This window comes from Stenella coeruleoalba (assembly GCF_951394435.1).
Source record: "Stenella coeruleoalba genome assembly, chromosome: 8".
Taxonomy (NCBI): Eukaryota; Metazoa; Chordata; class Mammalia; order Artiodactyla; family Delphinidae; genus Stenella; species Stenella coeruleoalba.
Genome location: NC_137154.1, coordinates 42,116,677 through 42,138,884, shown reverse-complemented (window position 1 = coordinate 42,138,884; position 22,208 = coordinate 42,116,677). Strand labels below are relative to the sequence as shown.

At 44.1% G+C, this 22,208-nt stretch overlaps 2 protein-coding genes across 17 annotated transcripts in view; one reads left to right on the top strand and one right to left on the bottom strand.

The window, feature by feature from the left end:
* The window catches only part of BMAL1 (basic helix-loop-helix ARNT like 1), a 104,425-nt gene extending 87,811 nt beyond the window's left edge, over positions 1-16,614 (top strand). For 5 of the 10 annotated variants that reach the window (XM_079929432.1, XM_079929434.1, XM_079929437.1 and 2 more), the window contains 8 exons: positions 1,599-1,845; positions 3,364-3,470; positions 4,853-5,003; positions 5,761-5,849; positions 7,386-7,509; positions 10,435-10,528; positions 14,566-14,668; positions 15,404-16,599. In XM_079929432.1, coding sequence (XP_079785558.1) covers positions 1,599-1,845; positions 3,364-3,470; positions 4,853-5,003; positions 5,761-5,849; positions 7,386-7,509; positions 10,435-10,528; positions 14,566-14,668; positions 15,404-15,564 — 1,076 coding nt within the window. In that variant the 3' untranslated portion in view covers positions 15,565-16,599. Of the gene's footprint in view, positions 1-1,598; positions 1,846-3,363; positions 3,471-4,852; positions 5,004-5,760; positions 5,850-7,385; positions 7,510-10,434; positions 10,529-14,565; positions 14,669-15,403 lie in introns of all 10 variants that reach the window. The other 5 variants (XM_079929439.1, XM_079929441.1, XM_079929435.1 and 2 more) reach the window with 5 other exon arrangements.
* Positions 16,615-16,727: 113 nt separating this feature from the next.
* BTBD10 (BTB domain containing 10) overlaps positions 16,728-22,208 on the bottom strand; it is a 72,230-nt gene continuing 66,749 nt past the window's right edge. For all 7 annotated transcript variants that reach the window (XM_079929449.1, XM_079929448.1, XM_079929445.1 and 4 more), the window contains 2 exons: positions 21,293-21,403; positions 16,728-17,976 (listed from right to left, as the gene is read on the bottom strand). In XM_079929449.1, coding sequence (XP_079785575.1) covers positions 17,666-17,976; positions 21,293-21,403 — 422 coding nt within the window. In that variant the 3' untranslated portion in view covers positions 16,728-17,665. The remainder of the gene's footprint in view (positions 17,977-21,292; positions 21,404-22,208) is intronic.

The window sequence follows — 22,208 nt, the reverse complement described above, 5'->3', positions numbered from 1 at the left end:
GGATCTCATAGGCCTGGTGAAGCAGGCTCCTCACTCTTTCCAGCCCCCCACGTGGCCAGAGTGACCTTTCTAAAAGCAAATCTTGGGACTTCTCTGGCTGTCCAGTGGTTAAGACGCCACGCTTCCATTGCAGGGGGTGCAGGTTCGATCCCTAGTTGGGGAACTCCCGCATGCCATGCGGCGTGGCCAAAAAATAGAAGAAGAAAAAAAACAAATCTTCGTATCAGCCCCCTGTTTTAAACCCATCAGTGGTTCCCGCTGCTCTTGAAGAAAAGTTTAAAATCCTTCATGTGACTTTGCAAACCCCCGCCCCTGACACTACTCCATACGTTTGAGACTTGCTGACCTCCTTTTGATGCCTCCAAACCCTTTCTACCCAAAGTCTCCGTATGTTCTGTCACCTCTGACGGGAATGCCCCTCTCTCGCCACCAGCTCCCCTCCCTGACTCGCTCGAGCTCGTCCTTTAGAGTGGACCTCAATGTCTGTCACTCACTCCCTCCCTCAGGCTGCCTTATGTCTGCTTGTAGCACCCTGTAGGGTTTCTTTCTAACACTTGCTTACAGTTGCAGTTATGTAGTTATTTGTTTAAAATATCTCTCCCCCATTAGACTGAATTCCACAAAGGCAGGTCTGATTTGTTTTTCACTGTTTCCCAGTAACTAGCACAGACCTGATGCTTGGTAAACTATTCCATAAGGATGTGTTACTGTTGGAATCCACAGGTGCTCCACACTTAATGTGTCCCAAATTGAAATCTTTTCTCCCCCTCCTCTAAAACTTACTCTGTATTCTCTGCCCTGAGTCAATAAATTGTATAATACCAGCTAACCACTCAATCTGAAAAAGTTGGAGTCATCTTTATTTTCTTTTTTCATACCAAATATTTTGGTACTCATACCAAATCCCAGCAGTTCAAGCTCAGAAATTTCTCCTGTGTCCTGCCCTGCCTCATCTTCACGGCACTGCCATGGTACAGTCCTCAGCATCTCGTGCATGTCTTCCAGTTCACCCAACACTCTCCTCCTAGAACATCCAAATCACGATGTGATTTTGCTGTTTCCCCACTTAAACACCTTCAGAAGCTCTCCATTTCCTACCTGAAAAAGGTTAACACATTTGTGAGCAAATAATCCAAGGCTCCGACGATATGCTCCCAACCTGCCCTTCCAACTCCACCCCCGGCGCCTCCCTTTTCCCTTCGACCACACGGAGCTTTTTGCTGTCTCCTGTACAGGATGCCTCTCTGTGCCTTTGTATGTTCTCAGACCTTTACAGATTCTGGTCCCTTACTCAGTGCTCATCCTTCTTGATCCACCTCCTTCCTAGTTCTTCGGGGCGGCCTGCTTCTCCCCAGGGAGATTTAGCTCCTGCTTCCTTGGTGCACGTGATGCCCTTTTGCTGTAACCAGCTCTACAAGGCGTATATGACACTGGATGATACCTGTTTTTTCTGTCTTCTCTCTCACTAGATACTAACTTCTGGACAGTAAGGCTTTGGTTTTTATATTTTGATTCCCTACGTACATCCCCCGACTAGGCTGCCTGTGCCCCCAGGCCCCAAAGCCACACTGACATTGACCGTGGACTTTGCTTTCTAGCAGATCGAAAAAGCTTCTGCACAATCCACAGCACAGGCTATTTGAAAAGTTGGCCGCCCACAAAAATGGGGCTGGACGAAGACAACGAACCAGACAACGAGGGGTGTAATCTCAGCTGCCTTGTCGCCATCGGACGACTGCACTCTCACATGGTTCCACAACCGGCGAACGGGGAAATCAGGGTGAAATCTATGGAATATGTCTCTCGGCATGCAATAGATGGGAAGTTTGTTTTTGTAGACCAGAGGTAAGAGTCTGCACATTACGCTTGAACAATGATGGTAGAACAATGAGTAAAGCAGAGAAGACTGGGCCATCGGCTGTCTTTCTTAGGGATAGAGAGAAGGAAATGATGGGTGTATCTGATGAACAATGAGACCCAGTGGGTTATCATCATAAATACAGAGATTTTTCTCCATGTCATTCTTTGGCATGTAGAGACAATGAAGTGGGGTGGTTTGATGTCCATGGCTAAAAGAGAAATAGTAGGCATAGTATGCTATCTGAATCCATGGAAGGTTCCAGGACCATTAATTACTGTGACTGAAATTCTGGCATGTGGGACTCGGAAAAGATTAGTCCTGAGCTGTCAATACAGTCAGTCATCTGCTATAGTAACCCCATATGGCAATTTAATTTTAATTTAATCAATTTAAATTAAATTAAAAATTCAATTCCTCAGGCTCACTAGCTACATTTCAAGTACTTAGCAGACACATGTGTCTAATGGTATCCATGCAGAACATTTCTTTTTTTTTAATTAATTTTTATTGGAGTATAGTTGACTTACAATGTTGTGTTAGTTTCTACAGTACAGCAAAGTGAATCAGTTATACATATACATATATCCACTCTTTTTTAGATTCTATTCCCACATAGGTAGAACATTTCTGTCTTCTCAGAAAGTTCTTCTGGACAACACTGATCTAGTCCAGTCTCATTTTTTATGGTGGTTGAACTGAGACTCAGCCTGAAGCCTGGCCTTCTCCAGAATTCACAACCCATTGGCAGTAGACCTGGGCTAAGAACCCAGATGTCCCCAAATTTCCACTGTTCTCTGCTGCCTCCTTAAGAGTATTCACAGGGTAGTAATTTTTCTGGCTATTAGATAATAGTCACTAAATACTGGAAAAGGAGGCGGCCACCTCTCAAGGTCCTTGTGGGCCCCGCTGCTGGAGTGTCTGGTGTTTGGTCATCCTGCTAAAAAGCAGCCGGTAAATTGGAGAAGCTTTGCCCTGGAGTTTAGAGTTCGACCACATTTTTATCTAATACAGTTACTACTTTTAAACCTCCTAAAATTTGATATCTTGTGCTAACAGCCCCTTTGAAAGGATTCTTTGCTTTCTTTTCCTCTGTTTTTTTTTTTTTTGTTTTTTTTTTTTTTGCGGTACGTGGGGCCTCTCACTGTTGTGGCCTCTCCCGTTGCGGAGCACAGGCTCCGGACGCGCAGGCTCAGCGGCCATGGCTCACGGGCCCAGCCGCTCCGCGGCATGTGGGATCTTCCCAGACCGGGGCACGAACCCGCGTCCCCTGCATCGGCAGGCGGACTCTCAACCACTGCGCCACCAGGGAAGCCCTCCCTCTGTTTTTATAGCCCTGATTAAAGTCAGTTTCATGAGAAAAAAACAAAACCCATGTAGTAAGCCCTCTGAACCCACCCGGCTTTGACCTTGTTTTCACTGGCTGTAGCGGGATTCAGCTGGTGCAGAGATGCTGTTAATCGTCTGAATGGCTTTTTCTTTTTTTAAAAAAAATTCCCTTTTAGGGCAACAGCTATTTTGGCATATTTACCACAAGAACTTCTAGGCACCTCATGTTATGAATATTTTCACCAAGATGACATAGGACATCTCGCAGAATGTCATAGGCAAGGTAAGCTGGGTTGTACAACAGGTCTTAAGTTTAAAGTGCCCCCCCCGCTTCTAGACTAGTCCACGTAACCTCACAGAGAAATCTGCCTCTGTGACGTGGGAGTCAACCAGCCCAGGAGTCTTCAGGCCAAGACATCTGTGAGGAGAGGAGGCTTCTGCTTCGCCCAGCCCCATCTAGCCCCTTACGGATAACCCCCTACCCCACTGCCTAGCAGGTTTCTATACTTGGGCCAGGGCAATTTCCGGAAGGCATCTCTTGTTCAGAGGATTTATCTGGACCCTACAAAGGTTTCGTATGGCCCAAACGGATCCAACTCTTTTCTGCAAAACCCTGCATCGCCTCCTACATTTCCCTCTTGATTAATGGCATGGCCCAATGTGTAGCCTCCTGAGATGGAGACCAACATCGACTCCCTCCTTTACTTCTTCCTCCATCAGAACTGTTCATTCACCTCAGACATGCATTTCCAAAGAGGCCCCTTTCTGCCACCTCCACTGCCAAGACCCTGGTTCAGCCCTTGTACCCACCTGATAATCGTGACGGACTCCTAACAGGCCTCCCCACTCGCTTCTGTCCGCAGTCCATCTTCCGTCACTATCCCATTTATGCTCTGATAGATCGAGCCTGGTAATGTCACATCCATGCTTAAAACCTCCTGCCTTTAGACTCAAGCCCAATCACCCTTGCAGGCATTCAAAAGGCCCTCCACCTTCTGGCCCTGACCCACCTCCCCAGCTTTACCCCGCCCCCATCTCCGCCTGCAGAGGCCTGTGCTCCAGCCACACTGACCATCTCTCCATTCCCTGCCCTACCAGGCCCTGCCACTCCTCGGGCAGTGCTGGGTTCTTCCCTCTCTCCCCTTGGCAGACTTGTATTCATCCCTCAAGACTGATCTCCTCTGCCTCTCCTGAGGGCAGGAGTCACATCCTGTCTCCTCTTTTACCTCCAGTGCCTGGCACATGAAAGATGCTCATTACATGTTTGTTACATGAAAGAATGAGGTTTCCATAGGTGAGTGACCTCTCTGAATCCAAATGTCCTAAAAATGCTGTACTGCCTTCAGGCTTTGTGATGGGGAAATAACATGGGCCCTTTGGACAGTGCCTTCTCGTTGTGTGGTGTTTACTTCATAGCTGATTCCAGTTAGATGTCTAGAATGCAGTCAGTTATTCCCAGAGCCTTCATTTCATACACTCTGAAGAACAGTTGCAGGTTGGAAGGCTCAGAGTCAGACCCTCAGAAACAGCCTGTTCTCTGAAGCGCCAGCTCCCATGGCTCATTAAGGAGGGACGGCCTCGGAGCCCGAGCGCACTTAGGATTTGGTTAGTTTAATGCATTTGTCTGAGGAAACAATGATGTTCATGGTCTCTTTGTATTTTCAGTTTTACAGACAAGAGAAAAGATTACAACTAATTGCTATAAGTTTAAAATCAAAGATGGTTCTTTCATCACACTACGGAGTCGGTGGTTCAGTTTCATGAACCCTTGGACCAAGGAAGTAGAATACATTGTCTCCACCAACACCGTTGTTTTGTAAGTGTTTTTCGTATATCAGAAGCTCCCTTGCTTCACAGGGAAATGCCTTGGGCCCCTTACCTGGGAAAGGGGGTACGGGTGACAGCCAGTATTGCATCCTTTACTGCCGTCTTGCTGATATCCTGTGAAGCCTTGGGACTGGCGGAAGCCAAAAGGTGGTTAACGAGGGATGAGCTTCAGTACTCATACCTCTGAGGCCCCGGCTGGTGGAATTGCTGCCGGAGACAGCAGCGTTTCCTACCCGGTAAAGCCTTTGCGTTCCGCAGGCCTGGCATCCACTGGTATCACTATGGAGGGAAGGCTTGGTAATCCTTGAGAGGCTCACCAGCCCATACTGGCTTTGGCTGAGGAGGGGCGAGGATCTGAGCCCCTGGAATGCCCCCTCAAAGGCTGCCACCTGCTGGGTGAGCAGGGAAGGGAAGGCCCTCCTCTTTGGCCTGCTCCCCACATCTCCTTCCCCATGAGGTCCAAACCCCCCACCTGTAGGCGGAGCCGATCGAGGGGCTGGGGCCGGCAGTGGGCTGCTTCAGTCGCCACCTCCGCTGGACTGCGCCCCACCTGCACCAGGGAGGCCAGAGGCCGGGGTGCTGTCCATCGTGTCCTCAGACAGTGAGGAGACCTGTGAGCCGCTCAGACACTTCATTTCGTGGCCTGTCCAGGTCCAGAGTGGACACCGTACACCTTGGCCAAGGTGAAAGGTGCACAGTTCTGAGCAGGCCTGACTCACGTTTCCTTGTTGCTGGGATGTTCACAGAGCCAACGTCCTGGAAGGCGGGGACCCAAGCTTCCCTCAGCCCACAGCATCCCCCCGCAGCATGGACAGCACGCTGCCCTCTGGAGAAGGTAACTATGTGCCGCCGGGACGTCTGGGCTTGCCCCTGAGAAGCTGCTCGTGGCCCCCATCCCTGAGCCCCCGGTATTTGGGGTCCCTGGCCACCATCTTCTGTGGAACAAGGGAGGCCTCGCGGGGATGATCACTGAGGACGCTGTCATCTTACTTTCTCTGTTGAGCCTGGAATGCCGGGAACTTGTTTGTACCTTTGCTGAGGCTGCCTGGACCCCGGAAGCCTTGACAGGGCAGCTCCTGCTGCCTGTGCTCTCCTCCCCCTGGCTTCCCAGCGGCTGCGATGTGAAGTGCTCTCGGGGATGGCTGCCGGGATCCCGTGGTGGGAGGAGGGTGTCTGTCAGCACCGGGGTGTGCTGTACCCGGCGGGGCCCTCCCCCGGCTCGGCCTTGGCCGCTGCGCTCCGCACCTGACTCCTGCTTCCTCAGGCCTCTTCTTGCATGGCTTCAGCCCCTGCCTCTGCATCGATGAATCCTACATCCGGTTTCATTCCTGAGCTCCAGATCTGCCTTTCCGGCGGCCTCCTGGGCGAAGCCACCTGGAGTCCCACAGGCACCTATAACTCCGCACATCCAGATGGGTTCTCTGCACACACCCTCACCCACAGTCTGGTCGGTTAAGCCAGAAACCGTGACTCCTACCTCTCCCATTATATCAAAACACACACTCCTGTCCCTTCTCTTTAAACTTCTCCAACCCCACTATTGCTACCTCACCCTCCCCATCTGTTGCTTGGCTTCCTGCAGATAACTGCCCAACTCTAGTCGCCCTGCCCTCCTCTGCGCCCGCGTCCTCCACTGCGGTTCATTCTCCACACGGTGAACTTGTGTTTTTCTGTGTCAAGCACTTCGGTGCCCCTTGTCCCCTGTGGATACTGTTCAAATCTGTTAGTGTGGCATCCAAGGCCCTTCACGGTCTGACTGGTACCTGCCTCTCAGTTTCATCTGTCACTCCTCCATCCTCATTTGTAATGAGTTTCTTGGCGTAGTCTCCCAAGTTGTGTCCTGCCTCAGTGCTCTTGCATACACTGGTTGCTGTGCCTGGAGTGCTTTCCCCTCCTTACCTCTCTGCCAACCTACTTTATGCTCCTCTCTCAAGACTGAGCTCAGAGTTCATTTCTTCCAGGAGGTTGCACCTGGCCCTGCATGAGTTGGGTGCTTCTTGCTGACCTGTAAAACTTACCGCAGTTTGTTCTAGCCATTGTTTATCTTGTGTGTCTCCCCATTAGACTGTGAGCTCCTTGAGGGCAGGGATGCCGACTTATCTCTGTGACTCTGGTGTGCAGCCCAGTGGCTTTCGGCCAGCATATGTTGAGTGCATGAGGAATTAGAAGCTTTAATATCAACATCTCTGATCCTGGAAGGAAACCTGAGCTTTTCCCTGCCGGAATGCCTTTTCCTGACAAGCTGTGGCTCTCATGTCCCTCAGGGCACAACCCTAAGCTTTAACTTCAAGTGGATCATGGGATGAAGTGGATTTAATTTAACACATAATAGCATTTCTCCCTCTGCTTTCTTCCCCTTTCCCACTCTCAGATTCCTCTGTTGTAGGTGGCCCAAAGAGGACCCACCCCACTGTTCCAGGGATTCCAGGGGGAACCAGGGCTGGGGCAGGAAAAATAGGTCGAATGATTGCTGAGGAAATCATGGAAATCCACAGGCAAGTAACACCTAGTTGTTCCCTTAAACCAGTGTTCTCAACCCCAGGGCACTTTGCCCCCCAAGGGATGTTTTGTTGATGTCTGGAGACATTTTTGGTTGTCACAACTGAGTGGGAGGTTGTTGCTAAACATCCAGTGGATAGAGACCAGGGATGCTGCTTGCTAAACATTCTACAGTCACAGGACAGCCCTCCCAAGCCCTGACCCCTAAGGAAGAATTTTTCAGTCCAAAATGTCAGTAGTGTCGAGACTGAGAAATCCTGCCTTTAAATAAGGAAGCTAAACCCAAACAGGCCAGAGCTAAATGGAACTCTGGGAGGCTCAACTTTCTCATTACTTTGTATATGACCCAAGGAGCTTCCCAGTGGGTAGATGAACACTAACATTACAGGACTGCAGGAGCAGAGCTGTGAACTGCCTTGATCTGGGCCTTAACAAAACGTTAGCTTCTTCCAGTCAAAAAGTTGCCTAGGGTTAGTAATAGAGACCAAGCAAATCAGCTAGTAATAGAAGCTCCCTTGGGCGGAACTCCTGTTCCATATGAAAGAGAAGAAGCTCTGAAGCAGTTTATCGGGGTTGAGTCCTAGGCCTCTGCTTAGGAGATTCATTTAACTTATTGGACTCTGTTGACTTCAGCCATAAAAGGGAGGCAATATCTATCTCCCTGAAATTGCCCTAGGATTGTGAAAGAACTCAGGAAAGTTCCTAGAACTGACATGTAGCGAGTGTTCAAAAATTGTTAATTAAGTCTTTAAGAACAGTCATTGAGAGGGAAGCAGTAATTATAAGTCCATTTGAATTTGGGCAATGGAGAGGGTGGTAACCAGGTCCTCAGGCATACAAACTTAATGGAACATAATCATAGGATCCCTGCTGCCACTGGATTGATTCTCTCAGGAGAATTGGAGGCTGGCCTTGTTTTCTAATTGGCCACAGTGGGGCTCTTATCCCAGTGGGATAACAGAACAGCACAGTTCTGTTCCAGCCCTTCAGGAATGACGGATGTGGCTGTTTGAAGATACTTCAGGAAGGTGTGGGTGCAGTGTGCACTGATAATCTGGTGCTGATCAGTCCCGGCATACCCTGTGCTTTGCTCGAGACCATCCAAGGACAGTATAAGACAGTCCTTGAACGCAAAGGTCTTACAATCTTTGCGAAGCCTGTTTTCTTTATGATAAAAGAAAAAACGGAGAGTGCATGGGCTGAAGCAAGCAAGGGAGGACGGTTTGAACTTGGCCTTAGCTGGGTTTTATGATGAATGTTGGGTGTTCCTTCTAGAAGAGACAGGCACACGCTGGAATGGGCGTGTGAGTGGTGTATTCAGGACACAAAAAGCAGGCCATCTACCTTGGCAGCCTCTTTGTAGAAAGGAACCACAGAGCTGTGATGGGAGATTGCTAAGAGTTCTAAGAAATGATGTTGAACAGTTGAGACTGGATGAAAATTGGAAGACCCTGTGCATTGTAGGATGCTGAGCAGGTGTCCAAAGTGGTGTGTTAATAAGCATCGTGGATGCTGGGAACTTCCTTGGTGGTCCAATGGTGATGACTCCGTGCTTCCAGTGCAGGGGGTGTGGGTTCGATCGCTGGTTGGGGAACTAAGATGCCACATGCCGCGGGGCACAGCCAAAAAACACGCCAAAAAAACAAAAAAAATAAGCATCGTGGAAGTTGGATTGGAATAGGAAGGGATGAAGGTAAGCATGCTTAACAAACCAGGAATGAGGTCGACCTTACAGTGATAGTAGTGTCCAAAAGAGAAATCAGTAATTTAAGGACTAGATATTGAAAATGAAATAAGTAACTACGAAAAGGCAATTCTAAGATAGGGAAGCTGGGGAAACAGTGGTTCCGTAGATGTAGGTAGGGAAAAATGGGAGACATTCAACAATTTTTCAGTAAGCAATTAGTAGTCATCTGTGTGGGTGAAGAACACCTGGTATTTAGTTGTATCCCGCCTTTCAGAAGCCTATGATCCAGGAGAGAGAGAGAGAGAGAGAGCTTGTTTACTCACAAATTACAGAATTAGGCAGTACAGGCCAAAAGCTAAGACTGCCAGGCAGTGGAGGGGTCCCTGGGAGACCCAGAAGCTGCAATCATCCATGTAGGTGCTAAGAGCCTGGTGGTCACGCAGCTGCCATTCAAGTTTCCCTAAACTCTAGCTGCGGTGCCAGGTCATGGCTTCCTTTGCTGAGGTCCTTCAGCTTGACAAGAGTTTATGTGGATTTACAGCTCTAAGTCTTTCCCTCTGTAAACCTACTATGCTGAGAAATAAGCTAGCTGAGGAAGGCTTGGACCCATTTTCATCACCTGTTGCCTTAGAAGATGACAATGGCGACTGCTCACTTGAGGCCACTTTCTAGGTGGGGCTGAAACCACTGCAGCACCCTCCATTTCCTGAGTAGTCGCTAGCTAAGCAGTGTTTGTAGGGTAGAGAATAAGTCATCTGCTGTGGATTCTAGTTCACTGTATCAAAGATAGAATGCCACCAACTCTGAGATCTGCATTCTGTGAGCAAATGAAACTGGCCACCTACTTGAAATTCACAAACCTGAAATCCAAACCCTAATCCAAGGGCTTTGTCAGTGAGAAGCTTGCCTCCAGGATCTGTGTTCTAGATCAGGTGCCTATGGGATATATCCAGCTTATCACCTATAAATAAAGTTTTATTGGAACACAGCTATATCCATTCACTTGCATATCATCTATGGCTGCTTTCAGGCTACAGTGGCAGAGTTCAGTAGTTGTGAGAGACCACATGGCCTACAGAGCCTAAAATAATCACTCTCTAGCCCTTTACAGAAAGTTTGCCAATCCCTATTCTAGATCTTCATCCTTCTTCTCACCCCCATCCCTCAACAGAACACACACACTCCAATGAAAAAAAGGAAAGGCAATGTAACTAACTCCTCTTTTCTCTGACAGGATAAGAGGGTCATCGCCTTCCAGCTGTGGCTCCAGCCCACTGAACATCACAAGTACACCTCCCCCTGATGCCTCTTCTCCAGGAGGCAAGAAGGTAGGGCTGATGACTCTTAGACTAAGGCCCTTCTTCATCCAGAGAGCTCTTGCCCAAGTTCTGAAATACTGGAAGTGGGAGTATATAACTGTGGTTGCTGAAACAGGTAGGGCCCTTTTTTCCTCCTTGAAGTAAATGCATCTGTGTTAGGTGAGGTACAAAGCATACCAGTGGAGCTAGGGAGCCTTGCTGACATTGTTAGAGGATTTATCCCATGTGAGTGGGGGAAGGCAGAAAGAGATCTTTCTAAGGATTGGGGAGCTATCAGTCCATTGTATGGAGGGAGGAATTCAAGAGCTCCCGTGAGGGAAGGGTTAGTGAGTACCTAAAACTGTCTAGTTCTCTGCCAGGAGTTTTCAAGGGAGAAAATACTGTTAGTGTCTAGTGCAGGTCCTGGAAACAGTGATACCACCAGCAGTCCTTCGGAAGGCAAGTCATGCCTTTGCAGTTGCAGAATACTTAGGTATCTGCCTGGGTTTCCTACGATGGGACAGCATTGAGTACAAGTAGTTTATCAGTCGCCAGCCCTCATGAAGAACTGGCCAGAAGACTATATTATAGTCTTAGAAACCAATAATCTGTTTTCATCTTTAGTGCTGATGAGAGAATTTACAAGCCTAGGCCAATGTTGATTGTAAATCATAAATCTATAGTGTCTGATGTTAACATAGGTTAGGCTGCTGCAAAGGCCAGCATCTTGAGACATAGTCTTCCTTCCCCTATCTCCTAAGACATGTACACAGAGAAAGAATATGAGTAATTTACATAGGGCACAAACTGTATCAAAAGCAGGACATGGGTTTCCAAAACTGGGCTCCTCAGAGACTCAGGTTACCAGGAGCTGTGGTGCTGCCAGGTAGGATTGGGGCGAGGGGCAGGTGATGAGGAAGACAAGGTAGGAAGACTCCTGCTTCTAGGGAAGCTTTACTTCTGAAAAATGACTCTTCTGTAAAAGTGTTTATTTGAAAAAAGGTTTTGCTTCCCCCAAAAAGGTTTGAAAGCCAATAAATTAATGGGTCTGGGTTTGAAGCCTAGCCTTGCCATGTGCTGGCTATGTGGCCCTATACAATTTTTTAAGCCTTAGATTTCTCTATAATGCGGCTAACATAGGTTAGGGCAGCCAGCATCTTTGCACATGAAGTCCTCTTATGAAAGTATATATGTGAAAGTGCCTGGCCTTCGGTAATGACTCAGAAGATAGTACTGACAGATGAAGTCTGGGCTGGGCACACCCCTCCCCCCTGCTCGCAGGCTGAGCTCTTAGCTCTGTTCTGTTACACCGCTAGGTCCTTCCTCCATACTGGTTCTACCATCTCCCTAGCACGGTATCCCCTTCTTTGTGTCTCAGTTCAACTTTTAGGCACTTGATTTCCTGGTACCAAGAATCCCCCTACTCTATTTTGGAAGGTCATCACTCCAGTTCAGTGCTTAAATATTACTCAGGGAACTTCCATATACAATCTCTCATCTATCCTCACAACCTCATAGGTGACAAAATCCAGGCTACCAAATGTTACATGACTAGCCCAGAATTTAGTAAGTATGGCCCCAAACTAAATTCAGGTCTCTTGACTTCTGATTCTTTTCACACCAACAAATGCCAGAGATCTAAAAGTATACTCTGCATCACAAAGCCCCAAGTATTTTTGAGGCATTTTTGAAAAATGTTTTCTTTGGGCTTATGAAAGTGGGTCTGAGAAGAAATTCTGAATGTATTCTGAGTCATCAGCAGCAGGACCTTATAAGAAAGGCATCTAAACAAGATGGAGTTAAAAATGACAGCATTAAATAGTGTACCAAAGCCACAAAAGTAAAGGTGGCCGCAGGCTTCCAACCCTTCCCAGTCACTTTCAAAATTGGCAGGTCCAAAAATGAGCCATTTAGCCTGCCTAAATATAATAAAAAGAGGAGGCTTAGTGAGCCTCATAGGTTCCAGGAGACTCTGGACATCCAGAAGTACCAAGGCAGGGTGAGATAAAGCAGCAGTTCCCTAAATGTCATCTGTGGTCTTTTGGTGGGGTTAGGGAGAGGGCATCTTTTCAGGGGTCTGCATGGTCAAATGTATTTTCATAATAATGCTAAACAGCTTTTTCTCACTGTGTTGATATGTGAACTGATAGTGAAAAAGCAATGTTGGGTAAGACTGCTGGTGCTTTTACAAAAATCAAGCCCGTGGCACCAGAATGTACTGACAGTGTATTTCACCACCATATACTCACAATAAAATAATAAATTTAAAAGCCAGCTTCATTTAAGAATGTCCTTAATAAAGCAGTAAAATAATTTTATAAAATCCTTGAGTAAATCTTTTTAAAACTGTTACAAAATGGGAAGTGTGCATAAAGCACTTGTGCTGCACACAAAGTATGATGTTGTCTCAAGGAAAAGCACTTGTGCGACTGTTTGTTATAAACCGAACCCAATCACCTTTTTCATAGGAAACCATTTTTACTGTCGCAAACTATGGTTTTTCAGACTTGGGTATTTAGTGTACATTTTCTTGAAAATGAATGAACCTGCGACTTCAAAGAAAACAACTGACAGTGATAAAATTTTAGCTTTCAGGCAAAAATTAGAATTTTGGGGAAAACTTGTGTCTGCTACTTTGAGCTTGACTGCTTCCCAAAACTTAAGATATTTCTGATGTAGGTAATATTAACAGTGGTGATGTTTTGATGTTGTACAATGAAGTGTGTCCACATTTGGAAGATCCACGTAACTCAGTGAACCAGTATTTTCCAAATGACTGATGTAAGATATTTCAAAATCATGCAAAGGTAAAAAAGATCCATCCTAATTGCCTAGATACACCAATGGATTTCAACATAAGAGTATCAAAATTTCATTGATATGGTTTCAAACTCCACATTGCAACTAATCTTTAAGAAACTTCAGCTTGCTGAGTTTTGATGTAATATCAAAGAATACCACGATTATTTGAAAAGGCTGTTAAAATATACCTCCCTTTTCTAACTGCCTATCTATGAGAGGCCAGGGTTCCTTCAGATATGTATTTCAAACAACATACCTAAACAGACTGAATGGAGAAGCAAATGAGAATCTAGTTAAATTGTTAAGCCAGACATTCGATTTGCAAAAAATGTAAAATGACACTTCTAACTTTTCGTTATTTTTGAAAATAGTTCTTTTTCATTAAAATGCTATTCATGTTAATGTGTAATAGTTTTATTATATTTTTTAATGTATTAGCTTTAACTTCACATATAGTAAGTATTGACAAATATAGCCTGTATAAACAAAAGCTCTTTGGAGTCCTCAATAATTTTTAGAGTGTAAAGTCTTTTTGAGAGTCTCTTCAAAAAGTTGAATTGCGGAGATAAGGTTGTAATGCCATCTACTGGCAAGGCCTGAAATCACTGCCTCTCCTGAAATCCCAGCTTCTACCAAACTGTTTCCGCACCTACATCCAAATACTTCTCAAAGGTGCTTTTCTATGAGACTCAGTCATGGGGGGTGGGGAGTTGGGGGAGACAGAGTTCTGCTACTGAGGAGTGGTAATAATACTTCTCAGTAGCCTCTCTTAAGAACTTAAACCGGTGGTTACTAATGTTGGCATCTGTGGTATAACTATAGTGATGATTTATTCTAGTGTTTTGTTGTTCATTTGCGACTCCTCAGAGCTGTGTCTCTTCACAGTGTAACAGCCCTTTCTTCTTCAGCAACATCTGTTGCTGTAAGAAGTTTTCCTCCCTTACAGGGGACCTGCCCAGCTGGGCTCCCTGAGGTTTAGTCCTTGGCCTTAAACATGTGAATGCTCTAGGGATTTTATTCAGCCTTTAAATTGCCTGTGTGGGCTGAATCCAATAAAGAGAAGACTAGTCTGGGGGAGAGGTTTTTCCCTTACTGTGACCATTCCTAAGAGTCTCTGCTGTGAAATCATCCGATAAGAAACTGAAGCCATTTGAAGCTTTTTCTCCCCACCTTCCTCTTTTCAACATGCTTCATTTTCTTGGTGACACTGCATAAAATACTGATTGAAACTGCTGATGATGAGAAAACTTTACTTTTGTTTGTAGATTTTAAATGGAGGGACTCCAGACATTCCTTCCAGTGGCCTACTACCAGGGCAGGCTCAGGAGAACCCAGGTTATCCATATTCTGATAGCTCTTCTATTCTTGGTAAGTAGCATTATTATTCACTTCCAATGCAAACAGCTTGCAAAAAAACATGTGGCATAAAGTCAGTTTTAAGAACTGAACTGGAAAAACAAACCAGTTCTAGGTAAACTTGATAAGAACAAAGTAAAGGTTTAAAATTTGTTTAAATCTTTACTTCAAAGTTGAGTTTAATGGTTGGATTCTCGCTGGGGTCCAGGTCTGTCCCTCGAACTCAAGAGGCTACAGCGCCCTGGACACGGGCTTTCTCCCAATGTGTGGAACATAATCTCTTCGGAGGGAGAGCCATGCAGGTTCAGATAAAGCCTAAAAGGGTCATCAGTAAGCATTTCAGAGGGTATTAAAAGTCATTAAGCCAATGAAGAGTTTGCTTCTCCCACCCCACCCATCTTTTTCTCTACTTAGCTTTCTAGATCTTTTTTCCCCTAATCTCTATCTTCCTATTTTGTTCCTTCTGTAATAATTCTCTCCTTATAACTGGTTATATCAGAATATTAAAATGAGGTCAACTCATACTTGATACTCTTCATTGAATTTTAAGTACTTTCTTCTTAAAAAGTTGGGTCTTCCCTCTGAAAAACACCAACGTTAAAAAGAAATATGGCAACCCACCCCCCCAAAAAAGCAGCCTCTCTCATCCTTCTCACCCTACTGTTAGGTATAACGTTCTTATTAAAAGTGTGCTTAGTTAAACATGCTTTGGTATTATCACTGACCAGTCTTCATCTCTTTGCACAGGTGAGAACCCTCACATAGGCATAGATATGATAGACAATGATCAAGGCTCAAGCAGTCCCAGTAATGATGAAGCAGCAATGGCTGTCATAATGAGCCTCTTGGAAGCAGATGCTGGGCTCGGTGGTCCTGTTGACTTTAGCGACTTGCCATGGCCGCTGTAAACACTACATGTTGCTTTGGCGACAGCTACAGTATCAAAGTGCATTACTGATGGAGTTATACAGTCTGTGAAGCTTACCGGATAAGGAGAGAACAGCTTTTATGTACTGTCTTCATAAAAGCCATCTCAGAGCCATTGATACAAGTCAATCTTACTATGTGTAACTTCAGACAAAGTGGAACTAAGCCTGCTCCAGTGTTTCCTCATCATTGATGATTATTGGGCTAGCTGTGGATAGCTTGCATTAATTGTATATTTTGGATTCTGTTTGTGTTGAATTTTTTAATCAATCATTGTGCACAGAAGCATCATTGGTAGCTTTTATATGCAGATGGTCATTTCAGATGTATGGTGTTTTTACACTACAAAGAAGTTCCCCACGTGGATATTTCTTATACTAATTGTATCATAAAACCGTTTATTCTTCCTTGTAAGAATCCTTTACTATAAATATGGGTTAAAGTATAATGTATTAGTTAAATATTTTTAATAAATGTTTCCCTTGTTCTATAAATATTGTTCACATTTCAAATAATTAGAAAAATCCTACAGGGAAAAAAATGCCACAGGGCTGGCTCATCAATTTTCCATGGTGGGTGTGTGTTTAAGGATGAGCCACACCAAAAGCATTTACAGTGCTTTTCTGGCCTTCATAACAATTCTAGGACATACATAATTTCCCTGTAACTAGTTTAGCTGTACTGTATTTTTGCTATACTGTAATTTCAGTTTCTGTGAGAGCAAAGAAAGATGTTACTGCTTAAACACAAACTGCAAATCCTCTGAAATTTTACAAAATCAAGATTAGATAGAACAGACTGGCTTCTCTAATGTACAACTCCTCTACTACTCACAGCTGTATGGCTTCAAACAGTAAGTGACCCTGGACCCAAAGCACCTAAATACTTCTGATTTCTTCATGAATTGGGCCACAGAATATTAACAAAACAAAACAAAAACATTTTCATGAAAAATTTGCTAGGCAGAACATCACAGTATAATGGAGAAAACACTGAACCGGTGTCAGAATTTGGCTCTGAAACTTACTTAAGGTTACTGTAGGACCTAGTAAAGGTATTTCATCCTTCATATCGGTTGGGCTAGAAAATGAAAATATTCCCTTTTCAGCTCTAACAATGTTTTGGATTTATATTTTATAATTAGTGGGGAATATAAGTGCCTCATACACATATACCAAACTGGAGTTCCTTGAGCTACCTGGTTTCTAGTTATACTGACACCAACAAGACAGGATATCTGCTAATTATGAGATGGAAAATCTGGTCAAGGTGGTTATAAAGATCAGAAACATTAAAACAATGGAATTTTATTTTGATGAAAAACGAGTTTACAATCATTTAGTAAATGAAGAGCAAACACTTCATCTTCCTATCCCATAACTCAAAAAAAATCATTAGTAAATAAATATCTGTGAACAGATTAAGGGTAAGGCAGACTGGATAATAAACCACCTGATGTTCACACTCCCTGCATGTGACTCACTTGAAAAGGATGAAAACGGCACTGGAGATAACTGATATGGGCATTGAATCTCATCCTAATCATTCAAATAAGCCCAATGATACTCATTTTTTGCTCATCATGGGCAGCAAACTATACACATTTCACTGAAAGTATACTCTGATAGAAGCACTTATTTAAATTATATTGTGCATCACAACTATAAAAATGGCTTGAACAGTTCCACTTAACCACCATATATAAAGTGCAACTATATAATATTCTACATTTTACCTGGGGTGTGATGAATATCAACCTAGACTGAAAGTACCCCAGCTGCCAATTTCCACCACTTCTGAAAAGATCTAGATGTGTGAAAAAGGACTGTCCCCCATACAAAGAACCAATTCCACAAACCTACCGGTAAACAAATACATTTATATAACTGGAACCTCAAGATGCTAGAGTTGTACTCACTTAAAAAACCATTCAGCTACCTTTGGTCTTTAAAAAAGTCTACACTGCAATATCCTAAACATCTGTGCATCTCACAGTGCAGAGAGTGGCCTTGCAGTGCAGGATGAGGAGAGTGCAGCGTCACTGCGAAGAGTAGCATGCTATGGTTTCAAGCAACATCACCATCACAGCATCGGATTCTGTGCGTCAGGATCGAGGTCATTGTTGCTAGAAGGGGGATGGATAGGGAGAATATCCAGCTCATCCACTTGAGGAGTTGGGTGCATGACCACCAGCTGGTCCTGGGGAATGTCTGCGGCAGCTGCTGCAAGGTTGGTGATAGATTTACTCTTTACGCACTGAAAGTCTACATGCCGACTCTTTCCTTCTTCCTTCTCCCAAGACATTCGAATAAAGGGCCTTTGGACATAGTTGTAAATCACTTCTGGGCGGCCCCCAGGCCTTTTCTTTACTTTTTCTTTGTAGGTTGGATAACCTGAAGGAGAGGGAGGTTTTAAAAACTGAGGATACGCACACACACATGTATGCACACCCACATGGGTCCCCACATTCCTCACCCAATTTAACCTAAAGAGGGTTACTGTAGTTCTTGAACAAACAAAACAAAGAAGGGAATTCAATATTCTATCCCCTTGGTCATTAGTTCAACAGCAAGAAACTGAAATTCTACTGATGTAATTCACAAAACCTCCCACCATCCACCAACTACCAGAATAACATGCGGAAAGCATGGAGGGGCTGGGTCCCTAATACAATGGTATGTAATCTAGTGCATCATGGGCTCTAGTTGTATATCCTTAATATCCCTGAACCCTTCCTTTCGCAGGATTATCTGGCCTCAAGGCCTGCAACTTACTGCAGTATTAGCCTTCTACTTTTTTTTTTTTTTTTTTTGGTGGTACATGGGCTTCTCACTGTTGTGGCCTCTCCCGTTGCGGAGCACAGGCTCCGGACGTGCAGGCTCAGCGGCCATGGCTCACGGGCCCAGCCGCTCCGCGGCATGTGGGATCTTCCCGGACCAGGGCACGAACCCGTGTCCCCTGCATCGGCAGGAGGACTCTCAACCACTGCGCCACCAGGGAAGTCCCCGTAGCCTTCTACTTTCTTTAAACGTAAATCTCATCTTCATATTTTTCTGGGTTTTTCTTTCCTTTTTACTGCTAAGTGACAAGGAGCCGTAGAACTCTCCAGCTTCGCTAATTCCAGGTACTTCTGCACCTAGGTCAGCAAAGCCAATATTTTAACCCCTATATCATTTAAATGTTACTACTCCCAACAACCAGGCAGTTCATTTAGATTGGCAATGGACAAACTGCCAATGGCCAAAGCAGCTGTGGACAAAAAAAAAACGTTGCTTGCCATGTCAGTAAACAAGGATGTTGCGGCCATCAAGCCATCAGCCACTGCAGCCACCCCCACCCAAGGATGCTCCTGAGGGGAATTCAGGATGGAGAAAAACAGGATACTGGCCCTAGACAGTTAAGATGCGTATTAAAGGAATAATTGCAACAAGCCTAGACTCCGGCACCTCCCCAAACATAGAGAGGCGCTAAAATCATTAACTTGAGATGTCTGTTTTTTTGTGATGAACAGTAATCTTCTGATTTTTTTTTTTTTCCAGCAAAAACTCCTATATATCCTGGCTCCTCCCTTGCCTCTTTGGAACAGTTTCTCAGAGCTGTCTGAGAGGCTGTATCACAGGCTATAGTCCTCAGTAAGGCCACCAAATAAAACATAATTCTGAACATTCAGGTTGTGCATTTTTTTCAGTCAACACAGCTTTCCCTAATTAATTATATCTTCCTCATCTTAGATGATAACCACTGAAGAGTAACAACTGGTAACAACCATCCTGGTTTCGGAAAAATTTCAGTCATTTACTAGTAAGGCAATTTCTCTGAAGACATACTTTCCTTAGATGCTATCAAAAGTTCCTTCTCTCCTTCCCACTAGCATGAATTGCTAGTTTAGACCAAGTACTGGTGAACATTTTCTGTAAAGGGCCAGACGGTAAATATTTCAGGCTTGTAGGCCATATGGTCTCTATCACACCCACTCAACTATGCTGTTGTAAAGTGAAATCAGCCACAGACAATACATAAATTAATGAGCATGTCTATGTTCCAATAAAACTTGATTTATAAAAAACAGGTAATGGGCTGGATTTGGCCCATAGGCCGTAGTTAGACCATAGTTAGAATCAGAAAAAAATACAAAGGCCTCACATAGTAGGGACTCAATTAAGGATTCTTGCATAGGAGGATGTTATGTAGGCATCGTAGGTAGCTAGTATATTTAGCCACGTGTGGCGTGTGTATGTGGTTGAGGTGAGGGGGAACAGGGGCAAGGACTAAATACCTTCTAAGGACCTTTTGTAGAATGTCTTCTTCGTTTCATACTTCCACTCAATTACCAGCTGAAGGGCAGCAGTAGAGATCAGAAAGGTTTCTACCCTCTATTATTCCCTTGTCCTTGATTGCTTTTGGACTATTAAAAGTCTTTAAAATTCCCATCTCAGTGTATTCCACTCTGCCCTCCACACAGAATCACCACTCTAACACAAGTGTAATCATATTACATCCTTGCTTTAAAACTACCAATGACGCCCTCATGCTTAAAGAGGAAGGTCCATCCTCCTCAGCACAGTATATAAGGCTTTATTTTTTACAATCTAGTTCCAACCCACTTGTCATCAGGCTTCAGATCAAATAACTGCTCCCCTGCCCACTCATCTAAAGTAGCTCCCTCCAGTTACCTTCTCTTTAGCTCTGAAAGGAAACAGCTAAATCCCATCGTTTGCAAAATCACAGAAGAGGGGACATACTGGTGAAGCTAACGTGTCCTCTTTTTTAAGCCCAAAGTTTCCTCCCCTTCCCACAAAGACCCTGTTTCTGGTCATTCTTCCATATGTCTCAGTAGCCCATTACAGCGATCTCCAGAAGCTTATCTGGTCATTGATCTGAACACCACAATCTTCGTTATCACCATCACAAACACAGAAATTACTATGTGCTAGGCCCTATTTTAACTCATTCTGTCCTCACAATAACCCTATAAAGTACTTATTAATGCTCTCATTTTAGATGAGGAAACGAAGGCAAAGAGAAGTAAAGTGCCTTGGCCAAGGTCATACAGCTATTAAATCATAGGCTCTGAACACAAGCAGTCTTTACCCTTTACTATGGTATGCCAAAGAAGATATTTTGTTTTTAGTAAGGACACTTTAAAATAAAAGAAGCATCTGACAAAAATTCATTTAAATCATAAAGTAAAAAGCAATCTAAAAAGTATGCATTTAAGATGAAGTATATTTGCAATTCAATTTAATTTGAAAATAAGCTATTATACTTTAAGACACTAGTAAGCTACTAGCACTGTTTTTACATGAATTTTCAGAAAGTACTAGATTTTAATTCTTTTGAGCTTTGATCACGATCACTACTAGGCAGAGTCCTGTCAGTCTTACGGGAATATACACACATGCGTGCCAAACACACTCCATGGGCTTAGTCAAAAATGCATTAAGTCGGGCGACGGCAGAAAAGACAAATTCATATCTCAATATTGCTAGGGATCTTATGGAATGAATAGTAATTTCTAATGGCCTTCTATTTATCATCTCAGATAAAGGAAGCTGATTTTTGTTATTTATATGTCTACTGCATGAGCATTCAGTAATCATTTGTCTGAATTTTTCTCAAAATAGTCAAACTATATTCTCAATGGGATCCAGTTGTTTAACCTTGCTTTTTTCAAAAGAAAATTAATAGAAAATAGTGAAAATGTCTTACCTTCTATTCCCAATCTAATCTTCTTAAGACCCCTCTCCTTCAAAACTGATTTGGCCACATCTCTGTTTTCAATGTACTTGAAAAATCTATATAATTTTGTGCTATAAATAACTGGAAACAAAGAGACAAAAATATTTTCTTATTAAAATCAAAGTACTTGGAGATGACTCAAGTTTATCTTGATCATCAAAGGGGCCTGACAGCCCTAAAAGCCCAAATAATGGATGCAGTGATGCCAAAGGATGACTAGCCAACATGACAGGACAATTCAGTACAGTTAATACATAAGCAAATGTCTACATAAGTTGAAACAAGAAAAGCTTTAATAACCAATCAGATAACCCAATCCATAGGAAGAATCTCCTTCTGAAAGATATATCATATACAAACTTATTGGAATGGGATCTGCCCCAATTTCTTCAAATAAAGAGAACCAAAAAAAAGGTATCACATGATTATCAAGCAGGCAAAGTAAAGGACTTTGCTCTGATGCCTACAAGGCCTCATCTGGAGGGGAAAAAACTGCCTTGTCAGAAAGTACAAAATGGATACATCTTGCATTTCATGGATTGAGCAACTATTAATAACTCCCCCAAAACAAAGGCCCACCCCACAAACTGTTTTCCATTCAGGCGAACAGTCCCATTTAATATAGATGTTAAAAATGGCAGATTCGAGCATGTTCTGCCTAGGTTAGTCTGTTTAGAGCAAACTGGCTTTGCAAAGGACAGACATTCCACTGACAACATGTTGAGTCTTCCAAATGTGCTGGGCACTTCAGGGAGTTAGACTGATGGACCTTCCTCGCCTTCTCTCTTTCAGGTGGAGTTATCTCCCTTAAAAGGTGAACTGCAAAGGTTTTTTCAAAAAAAGAAAAACACACTCACAAACCAAACATGCTGGTTTCAGAGCCAAT